This window comes from Lipophrys pholis, assembly GCF_963383615.2.
Source record: "Lipophrys pholis genome assembly, chromosome: 17".
Lineage (NCBI taxonomy): Eukaryota > Metazoa > Chordata > Actinopteri > Blenniiformes > Blenniidae > Lipophrys > Lipophrys pholis.
Window position 1 is genome coordinate 6357430 of NC_137643.1, and position 14500 is coordinate 6371929.

General features: G+C 42.6%; 2 protein-coding genes across 2 annotated transcripts; both read left to right on the plus strand.

The window, feature by feature from the left end:
- The first annotated feature begins 11 nt into the window (after nucleotides 1–11).
- On the plus strand, nucleotides 12–5229 carry LOC308122383 (uncharacterized protein). The gene is made up of 4 exons (XM_080484164.1): nucleotides 12–77; nucleotides 1671–1753; nucleotides 2459–2531; nucleotides 2626–5229. Exons 3-4 carry the CDS (start codon nucleotides 2471–2473, stop codon nucleotides 5115–5117), a joined length of 2553 nt encoding a protein of 850 aa, XP_080340290.1. The 5' UTR covers nucleotides 12–77; nucleotides 1671–1753; nucleotides 2459–2470; the 3' UTR covers nucleotides 5118–5229.
- A 1487-nt stretch (nucleotides 5230–6716) lies between these two features.
- On the plus strand, nucleotides 6717–13081 carry slc52a2 (solute carrier family 52 member 2). Its single transcript, XM_080484191.1, has 4 exons — nucleotides 6717–6940; nucleotides 8287–9145; nucleotides 9256–9379; nucleotides 10854–13081. Exons 1-4 carry the CDS (start codon nucleotides 6811–6813, stop codon nucleotides 11067–11069), a joined length of 1329 nt encoding a protein of 442 aa, XP_080340317.1. The 5' UTR covers nucleotides 6717–6810; the 3' UTR covers nucleotides 11070–13081.
- Nucleotides 13082–14500: the final 1419 nt, after the last annotated feature.

Below are 14500 nucleotides of genomic sequence, written 5' to 3' on the forward strand. Positions count from 1 at the left end.
GACACAGCGACAGAGAGGAACGAGAGAGAGAGAGAGAGAGAGCGCTCGAGCGCGGGGTTGGTGGCTGCTGTCTGTGGGTAAGAAGTTGCTACTTTAGCCTCTTTAGCTCCTTTTCTTTAGAATTTCTTGAAATTCCGTAGAGATGCCGCATAGCTCGCCACAAGCTTCTCTCGTTAGGGATGATCACAGATTAGAAAGTCTTGAACCGGCTGGATTTACTGAACTTGTTGTTGTTATCATTAGCATGTTGCTGCTAAGCTGTAGCATGTTGCTGCTAATGCTAACATTAGCATACAGGAGTGTTTCGTGCAAAAGGAGCATTTCTTCTTTTAGAAAAGCCTCCAAAACACAGGAGTTGTCTTGTGTTAGTTTACTTTTCTAGATTTCAAGTAATTTTCTGGATTGTATTCTCTGGGCAAAACATACTTAGGAGTGATGTGAATGAACATGGCATAGCTGCTACATTAACATTGCATCAAAATAATAAATATTTACTCTTGTCTTTCTGCCAATTACTACCTTAAAAGTAATATTTATGCAAAACAAATCATCTCTACTGATTTATTATAAAAAGGTTTTGATTATGGTTTTCTAATGTAGAGATTTAAAAAAAAATTTTGGGATTTTCTCAAATAATTTTTATGATGGCGATGTTGGCAACTGAAATAAAGTCTATTTAATTTGTATTTGTATAGCTATGAAAATCAGTATTCTAACTGTTCATTGACTATTTTTGAGGATACCATTGGGACAAAAATTTACTCATTATGTGTGCTGGTAATAGTTTTATGTTATATTTACCTGCCAAAAGTTGATTGTATGTAAATATGACAAGCAATACAGTGATACTAGTATCAATCATAACCCTTAAAGTAAAGAATATATAAAACATATTTCTTTAAACCTGATCTGACCAGGACTCTTGAAAGCATGCCTGTGTCTTTACAGGCGAACCCAGATACATAAAAGATGAGTAAATTAATAAATCCTTTACTTGTCAAACTGTACCAAGAACCTTTTGAACCGCTGTCAGTTCTTCAATCTAAAACCAAATAATTTGAGATCCACACATACTCGTTGAATCATTTTACAATCAAGCTGAGTTCTTTAAACCACACTGTCTGGGGGAAAAAATGACTTTTCCCTAAATTTAACTGAAATCAAAAACACCTAGATTTGTTCTACCAAGTGGTTTAACTGCAGGTTGGAGGTTTTGTATTTAGTGGCAAAACAAGCAAATGTTTTTAAACATGCTGTGGAAACTGGAGATGGACGTTGTAACATCTGCAGTGCTACCAGGATGTTCATTGTACCCGTTGTGGCTTACTTATCTTCAAAAACCAAATTAAAATATTAAATGAGCAGACACAAATGGTATAAAATAAAATGATATTAAATACATTTTAAGGCTATATTTTGTTGACCTCCCTATTGATTTACTCTACTTTTAGCTGTCATTCACTTAGATCTCTTCCAAATAGATGTTTCAATGTGGAATATGTTACAGTGCAATTAATAAAAGGCTGATTATGAGTTTATGTTGATTATTGGCTGCAAACCTGCATATGAAAGGTTTATTTGTTAAGTATACCTCAGCTAGATTGTTTCTGACTGTTTTGTTTTGGCTTGAGTCTAATCTGTCATTCTGTCATTCCTGTTTTTCCCCACAGATGACTTGCATTGCGTCCTTCTGCGTACTGATGCTGAGAAGTTAATGTCATCTGCACGGCTGCGTTCTTCAGGACCACTATAAGTAAGTTTGCGTCAGTTCTTTGAACCTTTTGCTCATTCGTGAGCACAAGTAGATGTTTCTTCCTTTGTATTGTTAGTGCTTCGACAAACCACATTATCACTCATATACTGCGATGTTAGATTTGTGTTTCTGCTTTTATCTATTTACTGAGAGTGAAAGACCCCAAAAAGCAACAAAGATCAGTTCTCATTCCTTCAGAACTGATTATCCTACATGCAACACTGTCATAAATATTCAGTCCCTCCAGGATTTGGCCTTTTTTGTAATTGTTGCGGGCCAAATTCCTATAGTGCCAAACACAACCGTCATCTCAAGGCAATTTTACATAGAAAACACAACAATTTTTCAGGCAATTCAGACAGAATAGAATAGAATAGAATAGAGGGAGATTCCTTGAAGCATTGCTCCACAGAGAATAGATACAGAGAAAGTTGACTATCAAATAGGACAAGATAGAAATTAATTAAGGAATTTTGAATATTAATATGTATGTTAAGACTTAATGTGACAAATATAAGCACAGAAACTATTAAATTGACCAAAACACAGCGAAACACTATTTACTGGAATGAGTTCTGGAGTCTTATGGCCACAGGAAGGAAGAACATTTGCATCCCTTTTCTAAGCAGTTTTGCTTTTTTCCTGCTATTTTTAAAGCTATGCAGTTCTTTGTTTGACATGTTTTGCTCACTTTTCGTGACTCAGGATCAGCAGACAATGGAGGAGTGCAAAGAATTTTCTCTCTCTGGAAAAGCAGTTGTAACTGAAGCCAATCTAAGTAAGTGACAACATATTTCAACAGCAGAGTTTTGAATGTTTTGATTGAAGTCAAGTTTTAATCCTGATGACTTTGTAACTTCTCTGGTTTTCAGGAGATGAGCGTTATTGGCAGCTTGTTGAAGACTTCATTGGTCCACAGTCAGGAGAAGGATTAGAGCTCGATGGGGCGCCATGTAAGAACAGACTCATGATTCAAGTCGGTCTCTTAAGAGACGACAATAATTTCCCGTGGGCCGCTATTGTGGACTGGCTCCGAAAGATCTTCCCCCTGTATCAGACCGCAGACTTCCGCGCCTTGATTGAAAGAGGCATCGTCACCACTCTGAGTTTGGGAAGTTTGTCACGGCAGGCCTTCCTCGAGTCAGACGTCAACTTCAACTTTGTCGGACCGATATGTGACAGCATTGGGGTTGAACGACAGCATCTGTTGGAAATGAGGGATTTCTCCGAGCAGGCGCAGTCAGTCGAGGTCACGAAAGGTTTGATTCTTGAGTTGAGCAACTTTGTAAGCAGGGAAAGACTCGCCCCAATTGTTATGGTCTCTTGGCTTCGAAATTTTAACCCTGAGTTTTGTGAGGATGGGAATGTTCAAAAGGCGTTTAAGGTCCTAAGGAGCAAGATCAAAAAGTTAAAGATATCTTGTCGCAGTTTTGAAACGAGGAGTCACAGGAGGAACGCGGTGATGGAGACTCTGCTTCAAACTCCCTTCCAACTGGTACCGAAGAAAATACCCAAGTTTTTCGTGAAGAAGCGCGTGAGAAGAGATGAAGCTGGACAAGTCGCAATCAACGAAGAATGTGAAACTTTTGAGATCATGCAAAGTGAAAGCCCTAAAGTGGGCGGTGACGGTGCAAAAAGAGTAACTCACAAAGAGCAAGCTCAGGGTAATGGTGATTGCAAGTCCAAGAAGACAGACGACAGCTCCTCTTACAAAGGAGAAGCCACGACCTTGCTCGATATCGCTATATTGTCTGTTCAAAAGCTGTCAGATGTGTACGATGGGAAAACCTCAGCATGCAAACAACTTTCGATGGATCTGCTGAAAAATCAGTACGCCCTGACCTGCAAAGAGCATCCCGCCATGGTGGAGTTTGAGAACAGGTTCAACTCACTCGGTGAAAATGTCTCGCTCGCATCTCCCGTACAATTCTTAAATCATAACGCTCACTTCCTTTTTTCCGTGCATAACGCAGTCGAGAAGCACATTATGAACTTTGAACACGAGATCATTCTGTCGGCAGGAGAGAAACTTGGACGCGACAAGCTTCCAAAATTCAAGCATTTTCTGAACTTGAGTGAAAGTGCCACCTCACGCTACATCCACATGGCTTGTGATATCCTGAGTTCCCACACGCCCAACAAGAAAAGCTACAGGAAACACTGGGTGGCGTTCTGCAAGGAGATGAAAAACCCTTCCAGACTTGTGTTTAATCAGTCGGAACAGTTAAGCAGCTACTTCGAAGCTGCAGCGGGACTTATCCACCATCACCAAGAGATCGTGCCGTTCTTCTCAGACTTGCTCTCACTGGACAATGAAAAAAGCCCGGACATCATTCTGGAGAGCGTCGCTGCAGATGCAGGCGATTCTATGATTCAGGGCCTCGTGTGTGTTCTGGCCATCGTCTACTGCAAAATCCTGGGCCCGTACTGGCAGCTGCTGAGGAGCGGCGCGGAGTACTCGCTCTTCAGTCACTACGTTCTCGGCCTTTACCAAAAGTTTCTGGACTGGTCCAAAGACGCTTCCACTCTTCTGGAGCCGGAGGAGGCCACTAACGTCTTTCAGCAGTTTCCCCTGCAGGAGAAGGTTTTCAGTGGGATCTTTAACTATTGTGGCAAGTGGCACACAAACAGAGACCTCATCAGGGCCTGCTTGAAGAGAGCCCTCAAAGTGATCGCCGGTGTCACCGAAGAACACATGAAGGACTTCCTGCCAGGGGGAACATTTGGTCAAGCCCCTTCGCCAGATGTGAGCCTGCAGCTGGTGAGTTGCACGTTCTCCGTCTTGATGGCCGATTACCCGGTCGCCGATGCCGACTCGCACAAGAAGAAAAATTCTGACAAGTCGTCCAAGAGGAGCTTGTCGTCGGACAACAGCTCCCAAGAGGACGACAGGCGGTCCGGCCCATCCGACGTCAGCTCCGATGAATCTTCCTCTCAGCATAGCAAGGCCAAGAAAAAAGACAACGCTGTCCGACGAGTACGAAGGCCGTGTGAAGACGTCCGGCCAGAGAATATGGATAAGGAATACATAATTGCTACGGTGAAGGCAAACGGAGGGCCGTGCAAGTCGCAGCAGGACGTGGATAAAATGATGCTGCGCTTCGACGGGATGTCTCGGGCGCATAAGCGGGAGGCGATGCGCTGTGAGCTGCTGTACCACAAAATGATCCTGGACAACACCAGCCCACATCTGGACAACCCTTACCTGTTCACCACGCATATGGTGATGAAGCTGAAGCTCGCTCTTCCTCGAGTGAAACCCGGGTACTCTCTGGTTTTAGAGCCGAGAAGACCCAAAAAATACCCGCGACTCGTGGAGCCGACCGAACCTTCCACCGGTCAGAGTGAGAGCAGCAGCACATGAACATTCGACTCTCTCATGTGACTCAAATCACCAGAAAACTGCAACTTGACGCGTTAATTTTCAATTTACACCCGATGCAATGACTGCATGTGTTCACCATGGTGCTTTTGAATTAGGAGAGTCTGTTAGATTTTAATTATTGATTATATATATATATATATATATATATAATTTAGAAACTTTATCTGTTTTATGAATGTCTTTTTTTTTTTTTTTTTCAGTTAAAGAAAAACGTTCATGATTCTGCTGAGATCTTCTTTTTTCTTTTCTTTTTGGAAATAATGGAGTCACTTGAAAATGATCAAATATTGTCAAAATAAACTAATTATCATATTCTCTCTGTGTTTACATTATCAACCAATGATGAAATCCAAATAATCTTGAGCATGAATCATTTCAAACGTCACTCAGTTCAAGAACATAAAAACACTGTTAGTCTACGGACGTTGGTTGCATGCTCGCCTCAGAGGGTTTCCTCGAAACTGAGCCGATACTGAATGCACCAGGAAGATGAAAGAGTACTTGGTAATATCTCACTGGTGAAGCGAAGTTCAATTCAAACCCTCCAAATACAGTCCCATGATATTTTTGTGTTTTATAGTTGGATATAACGCCTCTGTTCAACAATGCGAGTGAAAGGTTTTCATTTAGCAGTGTCATATTTCCTTTCATCAGTATTTCATTAAATATAGAGCTTCTCAATCACTGCACTCAACTTTGAAATCATCAATACAGTAAATAAATTTAGCATGTTTCCATGTTTTTCTATTCTGTTTGTTTCTTGCAAAATTTAATCAAAACCATTTTTATACTGAAGTATGTTATTTCATTTTGGGTTTGGTTGTAATTATTCTAGTTTATATGCCATGACTGTTAAAATACTCAACATTTAACAAAGTCAGGTTTTTTTTTTTACTAATTGTTTTAACTCAGTAAATATCTACTAAAGGAAAATGTATGGTTTAAAATGTTATGAATGACAATAGTTCAGGGTTTAACATGCAGTTGGGAAGTCTGACTTTTTTTGTTGTTACACACAGGAAGAGGGAGCGCGCAACAACAAATTTGGTTTCTGTAGTTATTCTTTAGTTAAATGGATGATTCGGGTAATTGATTGACTTGATAAAGAGTAAACAAGTAACGAGGCTGTGTGTGTGTGCGTGCGTGTGTGTTAAATTTAAAAAAAGTTTTTCTTTAGTTAGATGTAGAATATATTTGATGAAAATATGTCCATATTTTCGCAAGACCAAATATTTACAACAGAAAATTACTACAATCTCAACATACATTTATTTTAATGATACTTTTTAATGCAAATTTCAGTGAAATGTCTCAAAAAATAAAGAAAACTTGAGCAATGCTTAAGAAATTTGTTGTTGTTTAAAAAAAAAAGAAAAGAATGTTCGACATTTTAACTGCTCTTGGTCTTTCGGCGGCCAGGATTGGAGCCTCTTCCCGGCCGGTTTTAGCCCACGGGCCTGATGTTGTTACACAAAGGTACGATGTGATGCTGGAAGTTCCGAGGCGCTCTGAAGGCATCATTGGGGGGGGGCGGGGCCTTTTGCGTAAGCAGCCGCGACCGTTCTCCAGGTTACAACAGCGCGCGACAGAGGCGCGCATTGTTCCCTTCCGACATTGCCGGACGCCGCCCGCCGGGACTCCTTCGCTTTTTGAGGCGGCTGTGAACGCTACCATGTCCGGCGGTCGGTGGAGCAGCCCCGCGGTGACCCACGGGCTGATGGCTCTGTTCGCCATGGGCTCCTGGATTTCCGTCAACAGTCTGTGGGTCGAGCTCCCGGTGGTCGTCCGCGTGCTGCCCGAAGGTCAGTTCCCCAAACATCCGAAGATAACACACAAACGCAAACACACAAACACAAACACACACATGAACACTGTGAACTCTAACTGTGAGTCTAACCTCGTGTTTCGTCTCCGTTATCACAGCACGGTTTGGATGAAATAGTTTTATAATTTAGACCTCGGAGGTTTCAGCCCAAAGCAGGTGGCGTGAACGTCCATGGAAGATTAACCCTCGAGTGTCTGAATTGAAATGACTTCAATGGCAACGTTCTTAACTCATCCATCATGTACACGTTTCCTGTGTTGTTAAGATATAAAACACATTTCCAAAATGGTGTCAGATGATAGGATGCAGCCTTGTGTGCTAATTTACTTCGACCCAGTATAAATAATTGGTGAATTTCTATCAGTGCGTCCTTTGTTGCTCGTCCTTAGCTGTAGTTGATTGGAACTATGTGTGTCATATCTCATTTTCTGGGTGAAAGTTTGGTGTGATCACAGTATCGGATCTTTACTTGAAACGCTTGAGGCACAGTTGCATTGGGTTGTTTGCTGAATTGATTTGGGGAAACGAATCACATGCAGTCGCTGTATTTGTGACTTCAATGTGTTTATTAGAATAGAAAAGTCTAATGTAGCCTAAACGACGTGTTTGCTTGGTATAAAATAGTTTGGTGACATTCAGAGCTTTGCTGTGATAAATCAGTGGACCCCTCTATTTACTTGGTCATCATACCCTGAATACAAACTCTGGTTCTGTTTCCAAAGGGGAAAAACATCTTGGATATAGTCATCCAGTGGTCACACAGCAGGGAGATTCAAAGCAATCTATCTGAATATAGTAATTGCCATTCATTAAAATCAAAGTCCATGTGATGTATGACACAGAGGCAATCAAATTTCTAAAGTAGAGATAGCAAGCTGCTCATTAAGTGATAAAATATATCAGTCAGTGAAAGGATATTTGCATTGCACCTTTTTTGTTTAAGTAATAAAAGTTATCAGTGTCTCACAGGGGATTGTCTGTTAACAAAACATTATTTTTTTACATAAAACTATTGATTTAATATGAACAAGAAACTTAATAATATTGTTTGTTGACACTGATGATGTAATGCTCAAACCACAAACAGAGAGTTAAATGGTAAGAAGCAAGCGTTAAATAGCTCATATGTTTCACATATTTTATTATGAGTCGAGTGCGACAAAGGTCTGAAATTCAAAATATACAGTTATTTATCCTGAGTCCTTTTTTTTTCTCCACAATATTAATACACTTAAGGAGAAAAACCTACAAAAATGATTTTCCAGATGAGCTTTATTTAATGAAGGTCTTGTTGCCCCAGCTGACTTCCCCTCGTTCTTCCAGGTTGGAACCTTCCCGCCTCCCTTTCGGTGCTGATAGCGTTTGGGAACCTGGGGCCGATAGCGGTGACCATAACGCACCACTGCGCTCCGGGCCGTTTGAACGAACGCCTCGTCATTCACTGCATCCAGGCGCTGGCGGTGGTGGCGTCGGTGTTCCTGGCCGTCTTCTGGTCGCACACCGTGACGGTAGCTGGCGAGGAGCGCTCGCTGCCCTTCCTGCTCTTCACGTTCGTGTTGTCTCTGGTCTGCTGCACGTCCAACGTCACGTTCCTGCCTTTCATGTTCCGCTACCCCCCGCAGTACATCCGCACCTTCTTCATCGGGCAGGGCCTCAGCGCCTTGTTCCCCTGCATTGTGGCTCTGGGACAAGGCGTCGGGAAGCTGGAGTGCAACACCGTGAACGGCACGGTGCAGCCGCGGTATTTAGAGGAGAGCTTCCCCGCGCAGAACTTCTTCTGGTTCTTGTTTGTCATGCTGTCGATCTCCGCTCTGAGCTTCCTGGCTTTAACGCGGAGGCGGGCGGAGTCGCAGCAGTACTCGCCACCGCAGGAGTCTGTTGACTCGGCGGCGGCAAAGAACGAAGACGAGACTCGCCGGCTGCACAACGGGGGGACGCCGGCGTCGGAGGAGCTGGCCCCAGTGGAGGAGCCGCCGCCGCCACCCGCCACTTTCTGGACCTCACGGAACATTTACCTGCTGGTGCTGCTTGGCGTCTCCAACGCGCTCACCAACGGCGTTCTCCCGTCCGTGCAAAGCTTCACCTGTCTGCCGTACAGCACCATGACCTTTCACCTCTCTGTGGTGCTGGGAAACATCGCCAACCCCCTGGCTTGTTTCCTCGCCATGTTCGTCGTCCTCAGGTGAGCCGCAGAAGAGTTACTGAACACTCAGTTTTTAGATATTCCAAAACTTTCCTCACCTGGAAACCCAACCCCTAACCCCCCCCACACACACACTCTTTGTGTTCCAGGTCCTCTGCAGGTCTGGGCTTCCTGTCCGTCGGAGCCGGAGTATTTGCCGCTTATCTCATGGCGTTAGCTGCACTCAGTCCCTGTCCGCCATTGTTAGGAGAGGCTGCTGGAGAGGCTTTAGTGGTGAGTGATCACATTCAATTCTTCTCCTGGTCACTTGCATATTTTCCCCACATTTTAAACAAACTAAATACATTTAGGTTGGGCGTCAGCGCGATTGCTCACTTTTGTCATGGCGTCTGTTGTCAACCAACATCAGACGTCGTGTGTGTGTGTGTGTGTGTGTGTGTGTGTGTGTGTGTGTGTGTGTGTGTGTGTGTGTGTGTGTGTGTGTGTGTGTGTGTGTGTGTGTGTGTGTGTGTGTGTGTGTGTGTGTGTGTGTGTGTGTGTGTGTGTGTGTGTGTGTGTGTGTGTGTGTGTGTGTGTGTGTGTGTGTGTGTGTGTGTGTGTGTGTGTGTGTGTGTGTGTGTGTGTGTGTGTGTGTGTGTGTGTGTGTGTGTGTGTGTGTGTGTGTGTGTGTGTGTGTGGTAGCTCAGTTCTATCTCTCTTGTCAGAATGAACCGTCAGATTCTCAGTATTTAAACCATGATGTAATATCCTTCACATGCGTTAAGTCTAATTTTAACAAAGAACACAAGGGTCGATTTTAGCAAACAAAGGAGTCATTGGTCTAACAAAGTTTTGGTTTTTGATCCCGTGCCTACGATGCAGGCAGAGTTCAGATGCAAACTTGTATTCAGAGGTTTACAAGTGATGCCAAATATGGGAGGAATCCATTCAGCAACAGGAAGAACATGCAAACTCCACCTGAATGTATTTCACTTTCTAGGATTCGGTGCATATGTGTGGGAAAAGTGGTTATTTCACCGGTCCACGTAACATTTTATATGAAGACTTGTTCCCTCTGTAAACCCTGAGAAAACAGTTCAGATGTTCAAAGTGAAGTATTTTATTGTCCCTAAATTATGTGTATTAAAAGTCATTTGAAGTCTTTGATCGCAGACTTTAACAAAAGTACACGTTTTCGTGTGCAGGTTATCATTTTACATCCTGACTCAGCATATTCGGGCTCAATTTATTCCATTAACTGCCTCAAGCCTTTATATCCAGTGAAGTTGATTGAAAGCATTTTTTATAAAGTGATTGTTGGGGAGTATAAAATCAAAATAAAAGTCTGGTCTATAACCTCATGAATGAGATGCTTCAACAGCTTTTCTACCTATGGTCTAGTCTTCTATCTTATGTATTTCAACACAGTACGTGACGACATACAAGGTCATTCAAAACAGGAAGTGGCCACGATTAGTTTTACGACAGACATCTGGAGCTGTGATGTTTTCCCCATATCACTGCTGAGCCTGACTTATTCTGACCCTGGATTTAATCCAGCAGTGTGTCACTGCTCTCATCCAGCAGATTATGTGAAACGGCCAAGAATATGAAGAACAATTAGGAAATCAAGACGTTGAAAGTGCGGAGAAGAATGAAGACGTTCATCAATGTCCACTTCATCCAAGCTGGGATTTTCTAGAAATGTTCCACTTTTTGTAACGGTGTTAAAACGGTGTAAAAAAAAGCATTTCTCTGAACCCCGCAGGTCGTTTCCTGGATTTTCTTCACCGGCCTCTTCTCCTACCTGAAGGTTGTGATTGGGACTCTGCTCCACGAGGCCGGCCACGCCGCCCTGCTGTGGTGCGGCATCTGCATCCAGGCCGGCTCCCTCATCGGAGCCCTCACCATGTTCCCGCTGGTAAACGTGTTTCACGTGTTCACCAGAGCTCAGGACTGCGTATCCAACTGCACCAGGCAGTAGCGGCCACCTGCTTGTCAGGTGTGTTTCTGACTTTTGGCGGTGCGAACGCTGTTTTCATTCCTCCCTCGTGGGAAATGACTGTTTTAACCTCCCGGGCTCCTGAAGAAGCACCGGCTCTCTATCGGCCTGATTATCCTTGAGGATCAATGAGGAATCCTCTCCTGACTCTAAAGCCTCTCAGTTTGTGGACGTAAACGCTCCCTGACAATGGGGGCATTGTGTTGCTGCACATTGGCCGAGGGGATGTAAAGTGCATATGCTGTCGTAAGACCACAAGTGCTTTGTGTGAGGTATTTCACAACGGATCTCTAGTTGAGGTTGTTTACTGTGCACTACAGCAGATCATATGAGGGTTCAGGGAGAGCTCAGGGACAATAATCACTAACTTGTTCGTTCTCATCTGTTGCTCCTGAACAATGAGTAACAGCCTGCAGCGCCGATCGACACTCACTACAGGAAGGCACAGAGCTCGTTTTCAGCTTCGCTCCCCAAGTGTCGGGCTACCTCGTCTTCAAATGTAATTATTTACGTTGATCTGATACAGGAGTAAGGCGAGCCACTCGAGGCAGTATTATTCTAATGTTATGGTTTGTAATGCAGTACTTTGAAAGCTCACACACGTAGTCACATTCCTGGATTTAATGCTGAACCCTGTCGCTTCGTGCCTGAACATGTTGAACTTTACAAATGTTGCTTTAAAAAAAAACATTTGTGGGTTTTTATCATATAACTGTCCCAATTTTAGTGAAAATTAAGTTTTTTAATTACTATTCTCTTTGACAATTTTTCAATAATTACTTTGGCCATATGGAGGTTGTTTGGGTCGTTTTTTTCCCCCAAGTTATTCTATTCTAATACTTGATTACTTGAATACTTTTGCATTCGGTATAGTTTCTAAACCACATTATGCATTGTTTGTCAGAAGCCGGTACTGGCCAGCTAAACTCTAACTCTGTTATTTTACTTGGTGTCTGATAGTGGAGACGATAGTCTGACGTGTCGCTGTTCACAGCTGTTCTGCAGATATGGGGAGCAGAAAGGTGTTTTATCAGCTGCAGTTCACAACAATTGTGCTTTTTCCTCTTCGCTCGCAAGTCTTTGACCTGTGTAGCCCAACGGCACCCACTAGTGGCCCAACACGCTGACGCCATAATTGTCAGCGTTTCTATCATTTCCGTGTAAACGGACGTCGTTTTGAAAACGTTGCTGTGCAAACGTGAAACTTTTCTGAAATGAAATTGCACGAATAATACATTTTGGCTTGAAACGTCGTCGAGTAAACGAGGCCAAAGTTTTTCCTGAATGCCTCGAGATTTATTCTAATAGACTTGTGACTTGAGGTACAACAATAGTATTTTCCAGTGAGAGTTACTGCAGCTGAAACTGATGGATAGTTTTCCACTTTCCATCTCTTTCCCGTGCTTCGTGCTTCTTCCCACTCGAGCACAGGAGCCAGTTTACTCCGGTTGCACTCTTCTCTCCACTGTTAACAGGTTGATCAAGTAACGTTTCCACCTAAAGTTCAGCTCGATGGAAGCTGCCTGGAATTAATTCAGGTTTCTATTCAAGGCCTTTTGATTTGTAAAGCAATGTTTACAACTTGGTGCTCCTTTGCCACTTTGCAATTAAATAAGATGAAGAGAAAAACCCGACATTTCTACTTGAGTCAGCAAAATGTTCATTTTACCAGAAGGAAAGATCCCGACTCAATTAAATGGAATGTTTTAATAACATTTAGAACAATGCATTTTAAAGTGAAAGACGAGCTTTCTCAACACATAAGATGTTAATCTTCTCATATGAACAATAATAGTGCCTTACTTTACTTTAATTTGCTTTTATTATTTTCATTGGCAGTTCCATAATAGTTTTATGGCACTTAACCTTAAAAATTCAATACCAGTTATTTTGACAGATTACAAATGGAACACTATAGTGAACGGCTGAAAATGCAATCCATAAGCTCATTTGGAAAAAAAAAAAAAAAAAAAGGGATCCGCTTTAATTTTTTACCGTTCGTCACATTTAATATAATAAACTTGTCTGGTTTTATCTTAAGGGAACAAAACTTTGCTCTCAAACAAGGGATTTTTGCTGACTCGGTCTTTGAAGTAACACTAATACATGTACTACTACCTACATTGTAAGGTAATTTTATGAACCGTGCTGCTGCCATCTGTTATTTTGCTTTAGTAAATTCAGACTTTGCAGATATGTTTGAAGTTTCCTGAAAGATTTGGTGGTAGCTTTCATTTGTCAATAATTTGTGTTTATCTAAATGGAAGTACGCTGAAGTGACTGTTTTCTGTTGTATAACTTAAAACAATTACGTGTCATTTGATGTGAATTCGCTGGTGAACAATAAAGATTGTTTGAATAGTTTCAAAGCTTCTTTTGTCGTAAAAATGTTGACGATTGTTTGGCTTTTCCTTCCCGGGATTGTTTGAAAGATCTCTGGTATTAGCCCGGATTCTGGCTCCCGTCCCGAGTACAGTACACCATGAACCCTGAACACCAGTACTTATGAAAACACCTGATTGTACGGTGAGCAACAGGCATTTTTTATTTATTTTTTTTATTGTGAGAGGAAGCCGAATTACTTGCACTCACAGGGAGAACATGCAAACTGCACACAGAAAGGTCCCGATGTTATAGCAGTCCCAAATAGAGATTGAATTAAAGTAATTATTGGGGTGATAATATAATAAATAAAATAGACCTAAGATTGATATTTTTGTCTGCTGTAAGTTTCTTTTTACAAAATTTTATTTTGTCCATGTGACAATTGGGGGGGGGAACAAGTTCATAACCTATAAAGACGTCACACTGAGGTCTCTGTTCTCAAACTTTGAGCAACAACTAACTTTAGTTAGTATTTAAAAACAATATTGCACATTGTCCAGCAGCAGTAAACATGGGACGTGATGTTAAATCGTCCTTTGTGCCAAAAAAAAAAAAAAAAAAAGGTCGTCGCAGGAGGTTTCCTGGGTGGGAGCTGTGTCTCCGACAAGGGAAGGGGGGGACATTTTGAGTGGAGAACCTTTGAATCGGGGTGTTTCAGCCATTTAAACACCCTGATCAGCGGTGGGCAGCGACGGGGTGATCAAGCCTGAGCGTCCCACGCCGAATCCTGAGAACTGCCTGGGTGTTTTCATTGGCGCAGCCCACGGGACTATGCATGGCAGTCAAGCCTAAAGCTGACCGCATACCTTGACCAGGGTTCTCAAGTGGGGGGAGGGGCATTCGTGAGCAAGTCATGATGGTCTTTGAGCCAAGTCTCAACTTTGGGCAACTTCACACTCGGTCTGTGACCTTTTTCTCTTTTTCTCCCGAGGAAGTCTCTGCCCACTTTTTTTCTTTTTTCTTTTTGAGCGGTAGGATCGGTACGGACGAGCTGGAACCAGCAGATAGCGGTAGTGCAAGTGAAGAAG